Raw genomic sequence first — 13,829 nt, forward strand, 5'->3', positions numbered from 1 at the left:
GTATGTTTGATTTTTTTACTTATTTTTCATCTTTAATACATGTTCTTTTTAACTTTCACTTGTGGTATTTTCTCATTGGTTTCATACATGTCATGATATGGGTTTTGACATTGACTTGCACCCATTGTGTATGTGTGTGTGACGGACATGTGTTCATTTACAGACTTGCCATTGGGGTTGTATCATGTAATTGCATTCACTATGTGGGTGGATGCAATCCTTGCCTGGGTGTTTGTGCTGGGTATGCTGCCCATTACTGCCATGATTGAGTATCGTCAGGACCTGGGGGCAGGGGGACATGTGTGGGTGCCTGGTGGAGGCTGCCCCTGCACTGCTGGGGTGTGGGGGTGGTGGGAGACATGAGTGGGGGCCTGGTGGAGGGTGCCCCTGCACTGCTGGGGTGTGGGGGTGGTGGGAGACATGAGTGGGGGCCTGGTGGAGGGTGCCCCTGGTGGCTGGGGTGTGGGGGTGGTGGGAGACATGAGTGGGGGCCTGGTGGAGGGTGCCCCTGCACTGCTGGGGTGTGGGGGTGGTGGGAGACATGAGTGGGGGCCTGGTGGAGGGTGCCCCTGGTGGCTGGGGTGTGGGGGTGGTGGGAAACATGAGTGGGGGACTGGTGGAGGGTGCCCCTGGTGGCTGGGGGGTGGGGGTGGTGGGTGACATGAGTGGGGGCCTGGTGGAGGCTGCCCCTGCACTGCTGGGGTGTGGTGGTGGTGGGAGACATGAGTGGGGGCCTGGTGGAGGGTGACCCTGCACTGCTGGGGTTTGGGGGTGGTGGGAGACATGAGTGGGGGCCTGGTGGAGGGTGCCCCTGGTGGCTGGGGGGTGGGGGTGGTGGGAGACATGAGTGGGGGCCTGGTGGAGGGTGCCCCTGCACTGCTGGGGTGTGGGGGTGGTGGGAGACATGAGTGGGGGCCTGGTGGAGGGTGCCCCTGGTGGCTGGGGTGTGGGGGTGGTGGGAGACATGAGTGGGGGCCTGGTGGAGGGTGCCCCTGGTGGCTTGGGGGTGGGGGTGGTGGGTGACATGAGTGGGGGCCTGGTGGAGGCTGCCCCTGCACTGCTGGGGTGTGGGGGTGGTGGTAGACATGAGTGGGGGCCTGGTGGAGGGTGCCCCTGGTAACTGGGGGGTGGGGGTGGTGGGAGACATGAGTGGGGGCCTGGTGGAGGGTGCCCCTGGTGGCTGGGGTGTGGGGGTGGTGGGAGACATGAGTGGGGGCCTGGTGGAGGCTGCCCCTGCACTGCTGGGGTGTGGGGGTGGTGGGAGACATGAGTGGGGGCCTGGTGGAGGGTGCCCCTGCACTGCTGGGGTGTGGGGGTGGTGGGAGACATGAGTGGGGGCCTGGTGGAGGGTGCCCCTGGTGGCTGGGGTGTGGGGGTGGTGGGAGACATGAGTGGGGGCCTGGTGGAGGGTGCCCCTGGTGGCTGGGGGGTGGGGGTGGTGGGAGACATGAGTGGGGGCCTGGTGGAGGGTGCCCCTGGTGGCTGGGGGGTGGGGGTGGTGGGAGACATGAGTGGGGGCCTGGTGGAGGGTGCCCCTGCACTGCTGGGGTGTGGGGGTGGTGGGAGACATGAGTGGGGGCCTGGTGGAGGGTGCCCCTGGTGGCTGGGGTGTGGGGGTGGTGGGAGACATGAGTGGGGGCCTGGTGGAGGGTGCCCCTGCACTGCTGGGGTGTGGGGGTGGTGGGAGACATGAGTGGGGGCCTGGTGGAGGGTGCCCCTGGTGGCTGGGGTGTGGGGGTGGTGGGAGACATGAGTGGGGGCCTGGTGGAGGGTGCCCCTGGTGGCTGGGGGGTGGGGGTGGTGGGAGACATGAGTGGGGGCCTGGTGGAGGGTGCCCCTGCACTGCTGGGGTGTGGGGGTGGTGGGAGACATGAGTGGGGGCCTGGTGGAGGATGCCCCTGCACTGCTGGGGTGTGGGGGTGGTGGGAGACATGAGTGGGGGCCTGGTGGAGGGTGCCCCTGGTGGCTGGGGTGTGGGGGTGGTGGGAGACATGAGTGGGGGCCTGGTGGAGGGTGCCCCTGCACTGCTGGGGTGTGGGGGTGGTGGGAGACATGAGTGGGGGCCTGGTGGAGGGTGCCCCTGGTGGCTGGGGTGTGGGGGTGGTGGGAAACATGAGTGGGGGCCTGGTGGAGGGTGCCCCTGGTGGCTGGGGGGTGGGGGTGGTGGGTGACATGAGTGGGGGCCTGGTGGAGGCTGCCCCTGCACTGCTGGGGTGTGGTGGTGGTGGGAGACATGAGTGGGGGCCTGGTGGAGGGTGACCCTGCACTGCTGGGGTTTGGGGGTGGTGGGAGACATGAGTGGGGGCCTGGTGGAGGGTGCCCCTGGTGGCTGGGGGGTGGGGGTGGTGGGAGACATGAGTGGGGGCCTGGTGGAGGGTGCCCCTGCACTGCTGGGGTGTGGGGGTGGTGGGAGACATGAGTGGGGGCCTGGTGGAGGGTGCCCCTGGTGGCTGGGGTGTGGGGGTGGTGGGAGACATGAGTGGGGGCCTGGTGGAGGGTGCCCCTGGTGGCTGGGGGGTGGGGGTGGTGGGTGACATGAGTGGGGGCCTGGTGGAGGCTGCCCCTGCACTGCTGGGGTGTGGGGGTGGTGGTAGACATGAGTGGGGGCCTGGTGGAGGGTGCCCCTGGTGGCTGGGGGGTGGGGGTGGTGGGAGACATGAGTGGGGGCCTGGTGGAGGGTGCCCCTGGTGGCTGGGGTGTGGGGGTGGTGGGAGACATGAGTGGGGGCCTGGTGGAGGCTGCCCCTGCACTGCTGGGGTGTGGGGGTGGTGGGAGACATGAGTGGGGGCCTGGTGGAGGGTGCCCCTGCACTGCTGGGGTGTGGGGGTGGTGGGAGACATGAGTGGGGGCCTGGTGGAGGGTGCCCCTGGTGGCTGGGGTGTGGGGGTGGTGGGAGACATGAGTGGGGGCCTGGTGGAGGGTGCCCCTGGTGGCTGGGGGGTGGGGGTGGTGGGAGACATGAGTGGGGGCCTGGTGGAGGGTGCCCCTGGTGGCTGGGGGTGGTGGGAGACATGAGTGGGGGCCCGGTGGAGGGTGCCCCTGCACTGCTGGGGTGTGGTGGTGGTGGGAGACATGAGTGGGGGCCTGGTGGAGGGTGCCCCTGGTGGCTGGGGTGTGGGGGTGGTGGGAGACATGAGTGGGGGCCTGGTGGAGGGTGCCCCTGCACTGCTGGGGTGTGGGGGTGGTGGGAGACATGAGTGGGGGCCTGGTGGAGGGTGCCCCTGGTGGCTGGGGTGTGGGGGTGGTGGGAGACATGAATGGGGGCCTGGTGGAGGGTGCCCCTGGTGGCTGGGGGGTGGGGGTGGTGGGAGACATGAGTGGGGGCCTGGTGGAGGGTGCCCCTGGTGGCTGGGGGGTGGTGGGAGACATGAGTGGGGGCCTGGTGGAGGGTGCCCCTGGTGGCTGGGGTGTGGGGGTGGTGGGAGACATGAGTGGGGGCCTGGTGGAGGGTGCCCCTGGTGGCTGGGGGGTGGGGGTGGTGGGAGACATGAGTGGGGGCCTGGTGGAGGGTGCCCCTGCACTGCTGGGGTGTGGGGGTGGTGGGAGACATGAGTGGGGGCCTGGTGGAGGGTGCCCCTGGTGGCTGGGGTGTGGGGGTGGTGGGAGACATGAGTGGGGGCCTGGTGGAGGGTGCCCCTGGTGGCTGGGGGGTGGGGGTGGTGGGTGACATGAGTGGGGGCCTGGTGGAGTCTGCCCCTGCACTGCTGGGGTGTGGGGGTGGTGTGAGACATGAGTGGGGGCCTGGTGGAGGGTGCCCCTGCACTGCTGGGGTGTGGGGGTGGTGGGAGACATGAGTGGGGGCCTGGTGGAGGGTGCCCCTGGTGGCTGGGGTGTGGGGGTGGTGGGAGACATGAGTGGGGGCCTGGTGGAGGGTGCCCCTGCACTGCTGGGGTGTGGGGGTGGTGGGAGACATGAGTGGGGGCCTGGTGGAGGGTGCCCCTGGTGGCTGGGGTGTGGGGGTGGTGGGAGACATGAGTGGGGGCCTGGTGGAGGGTGCCCCTGGTGGCTGGGGGGTGGGGGTGGTGGTTGACATGAGTGGGGGCCTGGTGGAGGCTGCCCCTGCACTGCTGGGGTGTGGGGGTGGTGGGAGACATGAGTGGGGGCCTGGTGGAGGGTGACCCTGCACTGCTGGGGTTTGGGGGTGGTGGGAGACATGAGTGGGGGCCTGGTGGAGGGTGCCCCTGGTGGCTGGGGGGTGGGGGTGGTGGGAGACATGAGTGGGGGCCTGGTGGAGGGTGCCCCTGGTGGCTGTGGTGTGGGGCTGGTGGGAGACATGAGTGGGGGCCTGGTGGAGGGTGCCCCTGGTGGCTGGGGGGTGGGGGTGGTGGGAGACATGAGTGGGGGCCTGGTGGAGGGTGCCCCTGCACTGCTGGGGTGTGGGGGTGGTGGGAGACATGAGTGGGGGCCTGGTGGAGGGTGCCCCTGGTGGCTGGGGGGTGGGAGACATGAGTGGGGGCCTGGTGGAGGGTGCCCCTGGTGGCTGGGGTGTGGGGGTGGTGGGAGACATGAGTGGGGGCCTGGTGGAGGGTGCCCCTGGTGGCTGGGGGGTGGGGGTGGTGGATGACATGAGTGGGGGCCTGGTGGAGGCTGCCCCTGCACTGCTGGGGTGTGGGGGTGGTGGGAGTCATGAGTGGGGGCCTGGTGGAGGGTGACCCTGCACTGCTGGGGTTTGGGGGTGGTGGGAGACATGAGTGGGGGCCTGGTGGAGGGTGCCCCTGCACTGCTGGGGGGTGGGGGTGGTGGGAGACATGAGTGGGGGCCTGGTGGAGGGTGACCCTGCACTGCTGGGGTTTGGGGGTGGTGGGAGACATGAGTGGGGGCCTGGTGGAGGGTGCCCCTGCACTGCTGGGGGGTGGGGGTGGTGGGAGACATGAGTGGGGGCCTGGTGGAGGGTGCCCCTGCACTGCTGGGGTTTGGGGGTGGTGGGAGACATGAGTGGGGGCCTGGTGGAGGGTGCCCCTGCACTGCTGGGGGGTGGGGGGTGGTGGGAGACATGAGTGGGGGCCTGGTGGAGGGTTCCCCTGCACTGCTGGGGGGTGGGGGTGGTGGGTGACATGAGTGGGGGCCTGGTGGAGGGTGCCCCTGCACTGCTGGGGAGTGGGGGTGGTGGGTGACATGAGTGGGGGCCTGGTGGAGGGTGCCCCTGCACTGCTGGGGTTTGGGGGTGGTGGGAGACATGAGTGGGGGCCTGGTGGAGGGTGCCCCTGCACTGCTGGGGGGTGGGGGTGGTGGGAGACATGAGTGGGGGCCTGGTGGAGGGTGCCCCTGCACTGCTGGGGGGTGGGGGTGGTGGGTGACATGAGTGGGGGCCTGGTGGAGGGTGCCCCTGGTGGCTGGGGTGTGGGGGTGGTGGGAGACATGAGTGGGGGCCTGGTGGAGGGTGCCCCTGGTGGCTGGGGGGTGGGGGTGGTGGGAGACATGAGTGGGGGCCTGGTGGAGGGTGCCCCTGGTGGCTGGGGGGTGGGGGTGGTGGGAGACATGGGTGGGGGCCTGCTGGCAGGTGCCCCACAGTGCTGGGGGGTGGGGGTGGTGGGGGACATGAGTTGGACATGGGTGGGGGCCTGCTGGCAGGTGCCCCACAGTGCTGGGGGGTGGGGGTGCAAGGGGACATGAGTTGGTGTTCATTAGTTCAAGGAGACATGTGCCTTTGCTGGGGGGCATGCCCATGTTGGGTGGGCTGCCTGCGGGACATGACCAGGGATGCAGGGTAGTCCCCTGTGGTGTGGGCTGCCTGCAGGGGCCGTGGAGGGTGTACAGGGTACACCTGGGAGGACCCACACTGTCAAATCACATGTGGGACTCCCCGGCACCCCTGAAATACACGTACCATGCAGAAATCGCGTGTAAAACTTCCCGCGCACCCCTGAAATACACGCGCCCAGGCTATTCGCGTGTGGAACTTCACGCGCACCCCTGAAATACACGCGCCCAGGCTATTCGCGTGTGGAACTTCCCGCGCACCCCTGAAATACACGCGCCCAGGCTATTCGCGTGTAAAACTTCCCGCGCACCCCTGAAATACACGCGCCCAGACTATTCGCGTGTGGAACTTCCCGCGCACCCCTGAAATACACGCGCCCAGGCTATTCGCGTGTGGAACTTCCCGCGCACCCCTGAAATACACGCGCCCAGGCTATTCGCGTGTGGAACTCCCCGCGCACCCCTGAAATACACGCGTCCAGGCTATTCGCGTGTGGAACTTCCCCCGCACCCCAGAAATACACGCACCCAGGCTATTCGCGTGTGGAACTCCCCGCGCACCCCTGAAATACACGCGCCCAGGCTATTCGCGTGTGGAACTTCCCGCGCACCCCTGAAATACACGCGCCCAGGCTATTCGCGTGTGGAACTTCCCGCGCACCCCTTAAATACACGCGCCCAGGCTATTCGCGTGTGGAACTTCCCGCGCACCCCTGGAATACAAGTAGCCCGCTCCCCCAGGCCCGATCGCGTGAGGAACTTCACACGAACCCCTGTAATACACGTAGCCCGCTACCCCAGGCCCGATCGCGTGAGGAACTTCACGCGAACCCCTGTAATACACGTAGCCCGCTCCCCCAGGCCCGATCGCGTGTGAAACTTCACGCGAACCCCTGTAATACACGTAGCCCGCTACCCCAGGCCCGATCGCGTGAGGAACTTCACGCGAACCCCTGTAATACACGTAGCCCGCTCCCCCAGGCCCGATCGCGTGTGAAACTTCACGCGAACCCCTGAAATACACGTAGCACGCTCCCCCAGGCCCGATCGCGTGAGGAACTTCACGCGAACCCCTGTAATACACGTAGCCCGCTACCCCAGGCCCGATCGCGTGAGGAACTTCACGCGAACCCCTGTAATACACGTAGCCCGCTCCCCCAGGCCCGATCGCGTGTGAAACTTCACGCGAACCCCTGAAATACACGTAGCACGCTCCCCCAGGCCCGATCGCGTGAGGAACTTCACGCGAACTCCTGTAATACACGTAGCCCGCTCCCCCAGACCCAATCGCGTGTGAAACTTCACGCGAACCCCTGAAATACACGTAGCACGCTCCCCCAGGCCCGATCGCGTGAGAAACTTCACGCGAACCCCTGAAATACACGTAGCCCGCTCCCCCAGGCCCGATCGCGTGAATAACTTCACGCGAACCCCTGTGATGCACGTACCCTGCTGAAATCGCGTGTTAGACTTCCCGCGCACCCCGGTATACACGCACACGTATTTTTTGTCAGCGGGTGTCCGTGTTTGTGGGTACCCCTTTGCACGTCATTTTTCCTGGAGGGCCACAGTATGGGACATTCATCATGGCAGTATATAGGTGCTATTTGTTGGCGCACCTTTTGGCGCACATTTCTTACAGCCGCAGAGACGCTACTACCTGTTTTCTTGTGGCGGTCGTGTTTGTGTCTGTGCGCTGGTTTGAGCGTGTGCTTTTTTCCCCTATTCTATTCCATGAATACGTGTTGTAGGCGAGCGTGTGGGCGTTCCGCGCACTTGTGCCCTGTACTTCCCCCGTGACGTCCACGTTTTGGCAAGTTGTTCCCCATTCTGAGTGTTACGCCCGTGTTCCGCCTACTTTTGTTGCGTGCGCCGCGCTATGTGCGAATTTCGCTGTGGCCTGTGCGATTTTCGCTGTGACCTGGCGCACGCTGTTAGATGGCCTGTGCGCCAACGTGCGCCGCGCACTTTTTTATCGCACATCTGCTGGTTTTCTCGCGCACGGCCTTCCATGAATCGACGTGCGCTGCTTTTCGTGCGATTTTCGCACTTGCACTGCGATTTTCGCTATTCCACTGCGATTCGCACGTTTTTGCCCACTTGCGCCGCGCTAATTATTCCATGAATCGGCATGTAGATCTCTTGCTGGGTTGGTCGCAGACACTTTGACTTGTTGATCCCAACCGCTTGGTTTTCTCATCACTAGATGGTCTCTTTGTTGTGGTACTTGCTGGATGTACACTCAACTCGTATCCCATTCTTAGCAATTTGTTTGTTTCGTTTTGAGGATATTTTTTGTTGTTTTTGAAGCAATATGTAGATGTGTTCTTGCTTTTTTCTGTTTGTGACTGGGTTCCACCACCAAAAGGTCTTCTGATTTGATTTGACGCACATTAGGAATATGTTTGAAGAGTGTTAACACTGATCCTCTGTTCAGTGTAACCCTATCGTTGTTTTCTTCAGATTGTATCATTTCGATTATCCATTTAGCCTGCTCCCATTTTCTTGGTTTTTCATTGTAGATGTGGGTTCTGGATCTAAAGTGGAAACCAGGCTCTCTCATTTCTTTGGACATGTAATGGTCTGTTGACCCATTTTCTTTACTCCTCTTTATCTTTTCTTTGATGTGGTTGGAGGTCGGTGATGGGCTATGAAATCTAGCCCTTCCGTCGGTTCGACCTTTGTTGTTTGGTGAGGTCGCATGTCTCTGTTTGATCTTATTCTTTTCTTTCGGGTAGTCCCGGTGCCTTGGAGAGTTTCCTTGTTTCACCCTTCCAAATTTTTGACTATCCTGATCCTCAGATGCCCCCTTTAGGTCCTGTTCCCTAACTTTTTGGGGCACACATGTCGGAGTGTTTTGGTTCCAGTTTACTTTTTTTTTGTTTAAACTTTTGTATCTGTCCTCCAGGGTTTGATGGTGTAAATCCCAATACTCGTCCTTCTCTCTGGAATTGTCCTCTGGTTTATTAGTAGTATTTTTACTCAGTGAAGTAGTACTTTGCTCAGCGGATGACTGCATCAGTGATTGATCTAAAAGGTGTTGGCTAAGGTTCATCAGGGACCCGTCTTCAAGAAAGTCATCGACTGTTTTTGGTGATGGGGCCCCTTCCTTTCTAGAGTCCCTGCTATTTTCGTTGGTGTCCAAACATTTTTTTCCTACTGCTTTATCTACTTGCTGGCTTAGGAAAGGTGCTGGCATTGGCTTGGGCTCTTTGTTAGGCCGTGGCTGAGTAAAAAATTTGAAAATCGGTTCTGCCGTTTGGGTGCCTAATTTCCCAGGTGGTCACATTTCCTTGCGAATGGTTGTTCCCAGGGCCGTCGCCTTTGGAGGCCCGCTCTTGGAAGTGACCGACGTTTCTTGGCAATCTGCCATGTGATCAACTGTGGGGTGCTTTTCTTGGCTTTCGCATAACCCCGTTGGGGTTTCGATGGCCAGAGGCACAGTCGGTCGCTGGCTGGATGGTTTGTTTGTTGTTAAGTCAATCAATATAGTAGTCAGTGTCCCTGCCCTGTTGCAGGGCACCCCCATTTTCTTTCCCTTTTGTGGGTCATAAAGTGTGGAAGACAGTTATTCTTGGCACGTCACCAATTTTTTTGTTCTAGACTCTAGAGCCATGATGTATGCTTCAAGGAAAATGACCCTGCTGTGGATCATTGCTTGTAGAATTGTGTGATCTTTTAAGGAGTCTGCCACCGCTTCATATAGCTTCATGAATCGTGCCAAAGCTATCGTCATGGTTGACATAATCAAGAGTAAGTCCACTTTTATGTTTGGAGCCCCTGGCAGGCTGGGTGACAATTGCTGTGTTGAAGGTCTCCTTGTTGGGGAGTCAAGTCAGGAAGTTGGAAGGCCCTGGCGGTGTGGTTTAGCAGAACGGTTTGTATCCAAGGAACTTCTTCTGTTCCTAGTCGAATCCGGAGTTAACAGAAGATGTTTTGACCCCCAAGTTCTTTGTTGGGGGGATGGCACTGCCCCCTGCTCCCCAATGGCGATTTAGCTGCCGTGTTTGGTAAAGTTGTTGGATGGACTAGGTTTATGTCCGTTTCCAGCACTCCTGGCTGTGGGGCTGGGAGGGGTATGATTTTGATGGACGTAGAGGAGATGTTTTTGGGTGAACCGTTGTCAGGTTCCATCAGCGGGACCCGGTCACCCTGGCACAGCAATAAGTTGTCCAAGGTTATATCGGGTACACCTGGTTTTCCAGGATCGTTCCTCCCTTTAGAGTCTGGTTGTTTCTTTGGCAACAAGTGCTGGTCGGCGTTGTGCATTGCTGAGGGTGCCGTTGATAGAGGCGAGGGATAATTAGAAACCATTTCCCCCTTATCCTGATGTTCTTGTTGGTCGAGCGTACTCTCCCTTTCTTCACAGCTCAAAGACCATGTTAGCTGTTGAGGATTGGATGGATTAGAGTCAATCCTATGTTGTTTCGAGAGAGGCAAACATTCTCTAATGGCCTCAAGTATTTCCACATCGGTTAATTCTAAAGAGCTATGCCTTTTCTCAGATCTGGAGCTGGTACGTGTGTGAAAGTAGTCTGTCACAAAATTTCTCGGAACCGATTCCTTATTCCTTTTTGTCTGTTTTCCAGCCTTGCAGCTCAAGGTCGTGTTTGTTACCGCTGATTATTTCACACCCTGGACTTTGGTCTTAGAATTGTTTTTCTTGTGGGTTTCAAACTGATGCTTGGCGTTTATTTTGTGTTTCCACGCATGTTGACGTCGGACGGGGGTGCGGAGTCAGCTCCTTCGGAGCCTCCAGAGCTTGCTCCTCCCGCCAAGACGCTCCCTCCACTGATGGGTCCCGGGGGACTCTCGCCATGGGTCACCTCTGTCCTCAGTTCCCGCTCCATGACCCGGACCCCCCCCTGGTCCCCACACAGACGGCGGCCCTCATCCGAGAGCTGCGGTGCATGGCACGGATCGAACAATCGTTCCATGCAGGGTGGATCCGCGCAAGACACCGGACACTGCTGCGTCGGCTCTCACTGCAAGGTAAGGAAGGGCTCACTTGATTGTTGCTCACAATTGTTTCCTGACAGCTTTTCGAATAACTGCAGCAGAGTTAGCTTGGTTTGAGCACCACTCACTGAATCGTCCACTTGTATAGGTGATAAAGCTAGGTCACCTTCATTAAGTTTGTCGAGGGAAAATCCCCGCTCTGACGTGTTTTTCGGCACCTCAGATTGGAGTGTAAATGTGTTTGGTCGCAGCCGTGAGCTTTTTAAACGGCATCCCTCCTCGTCCTCTTTAGATGTTGCGTTGAGGTCCACTGGCCTGGCTGACCTGGCAGTCCTGACAGCCATGACTGCAGGACTGCCACTCGTCTTCCACTCCGCGGCCGCTCCGCGGCTGGGAGCTGGTTATGTATTGTGGGTCCACCCACAGGCAGAAGGCAGTAATGGAGATAGGAGATGGACTCCACAGGCATTTACACCAGCGATTCAGGCTCAGCTCGACTGCAGGACTGCCACTCGTCGTCCACTTCGCGGCCGCTCTGCGGCTGGGAGCTGGTTATGTAGTGTGGGTCCACCCACAGGCAGAAGGCAGTGATGGAGATAGGAGACAGTCTCCACAGGCAGTAACACCAGCGATTCAGGCTCAGCTTGACTGCAGGACTGCCACTCGTTGTCCACTCCACGGCCGCTGCTCAGCTGGGAGCTAGTTATATAGTGTGGGTCCACCCACAGGCAGAAGTCAGTAATGGGGATAGGAGACAGACTCCACAGGCAGTTACCAGCGATTCAGACTGAGCTCGACGGCAGGACTGCCACTCGTCGTCCACTCCATGGCCGCTCCGCAGCTGGGAGCTGGTTATGTAGTGCGGGTCCACCCACAGGCAGAAGGCAGTAATGGAGATAGGAGACAGACTCCACAGGCAGTTACACCAGCGAATCAGGCTCAGCTCGACTGCAGGACTGCCACTCGTCATCCACTTTTTGACTTGACTTCCTTGAAGTGGATCCATCCACAGCAGTTGGACGAATTGTACCTGAAGACTTGCAGGTTAAGGGAGATTATTATCTCTCGTGGAGCGACGGTCCCTTGGCAGGGATCCAGGCAATGTGTGCCGGAATGCAGCGTTCTTGCTTGCAGCCCATTGACAAGAAGAGTTGTCACAGCGTTCTACTGGGATAATTGTCCTGCTTTAAACCATCTGTTAGTTTTCAAAAGCCCAATGCCTGGTGTAATTCCATTTGTACAAGAGCACGTGATGAGACTGCTTCGAAAGAAGGCACTGGGAATAAGAGGCTTGTCCAATGAGGCATCTGGTTCAGTTGTGTTGATTTCTGTCTACTCATTATTCTATGGGTTGTTGAAGTCTCATCTGCTGCAATATCCTTAATTGATTGTTTTCTGAATTTCTGAATTGTTTTTCTTATTCATTTTTATTGTACCATTTTTGATCCTTTGTACAGTGCCTTGGTTTAAGGCACTTTATAAAATAAAAATAAAATACAAATACAAATATGTATGCTGTACAATGTTTAGGACAATGGTATCTTTGAGTACCTTCCACCTTATGAGAGCCGATGAAATAAGAGTGCATCTCATTCCTTTCTGCCCCTACTGTCATGACATTTCACTCATCCATGTTAACCATTTTATCAAGATATCCATATACTTGCTGTAGGGATCCATCGAAGGCTGCTGTGCCCTAGTGGTCTGACCGATAACTACTGTGTGTTCTGCAAAATGAAGGGGAAATCACCTTGTACCAATGATAGGGACACTTCTGTTGCAATTAATAAGACCCTCTGTAATGTATTCATATATATGATGAATGGTGCCATGGCCGTGCCTCATGCCCTTATTCCATGGAGTGGTGTTTGATTAAAGCACCTTTGCATGGGGGGGAGAATCCATTGAAACCTGTCCCTGCTTACAACATTGAAGGCAGAATACACAGCTATTGAAGCAAAATCAAGAAGATCACATGATTTCTTTGCAACATGATTGAAATATTTGACATGACATTGCAACTCAAAATAAATAGAGCCATACTTTAAATAAGAACTTTCTAATTTATGTTTTGACTGAGGTAAATAGTAGTTTTCTTTGTTTTCAATGGAAAGTATGTATTATAAGAATATTTGGGAAATAAGTTATACTTTCTAAGAAATGTGCTATTAATTGGAGGATAGCTGGATACCACATCCTAAGTGTTGTGTTGCCACATAGAAGAAGAATATATAATTTGGGGAAGGATAAACATTCAGGCATGCAAACATGGGTAGCTATACCAACTCTTTCATCAAGCATTGCAATCATATTTACAGTAGTGATCAAAAAGCAATACACATTTTAAAGCAAGACAATTATGAGGAATCAAGTTAGGGCATGGTGTTGTGGAAACCCCTAATAGATACTTCCTGTAACTTCCAAAGACCCCATGCTTTCCTGCCTGGTGAGTGAGAGGGCAATCCTCATTGTTCATTATAGAAAGCTACTGAATGTCATATTGTTCTGTAATACCTTAAGAGTACATTATGAATGAATACTGAAATGTTTCATTTGGAAAGTATCTTACCTGTGTACGTAATAACCAAGCTGCTTTTCCCAATCTTCGATTCATCTCCAGAGATGGCCGAGACAAAGAATGTATACAGATTTCCAGGTGTCAGACCAAAGATGGTCAGTGATTCATTCACCCAGGTAAAATTTGAGGAAGGTTCCCCTAATACGTCTATTGCATATGAACTTTTGTTGCCAGTTGGTGGAAGCCAGGTCAAAGACACTGAATCGATGGTGACGTTGCTGACAATCAGGTTATTTGTTACATTAGGTACTATAAAAAAGCAAGAACAGTTCTATTTAGATTTACTCGTCCAACCAACTAAGCATAGATATATTTGTTATATGTAGCAGTGGCAAACAACATTGAGATATGGAAACAACAGCTGAACACTCTTAAACTAAACGCAAACAATGAGAAATCCCACAAGACAGTTGTACTTAAGCTCTGCCATTTTGAGATGCTTGATATTGGAGTAAGCAAATTCAGAGAATCCGTGTTTGAAAATGATATGGGAAGAGATTCAGAGTTGCGATAAACACTTTTAAATAATTAACGTTTTCAAGCAAATGGAGTAACAACATATGAAACAATATTGGGAATATATTAAAAAGGT

General features: G+C 57.1%; 1 protein-coding gene across 1 annotated transcript in view; it reads right to left on the reverse strand.

The window, feature by feature from the left end:
* LOC138492813 (tenascin-X-like) overlaps positions 1 to 13,829 on the reverse strand; it is a 759,772-nt gene that overhangs the window by 397,073 nt on the left and 348,870 nt on the right. The window contains exon 19 of the mRNA XM_069620166.1: positions 13,229 to 13,486. Within this exon, the coding sequence (XP_069476267.1) occupies positions 13,229 to 13,486 (258 nt within the window). The remainder of the gene's footprint in view (positions 1 to 13,228; positions 13,487 to 13,829) is intronic.

Source organism: Ambystoma mexicanum, chromosome 10 (genome assembly GCF_040938575.1).
Source record: "Ambystoma mexicanum isolate Mex_15411 chromosome 10, UKY_AmexF1_1, whole genome shotgun sequence".
In the NCBI taxonomy this organism is placed as follows: Eukaryota; Metazoa; Chordata; class Amphibia; order Caudata; family Ambystomatidae; genus Ambystoma; species Ambystoma mexicanum.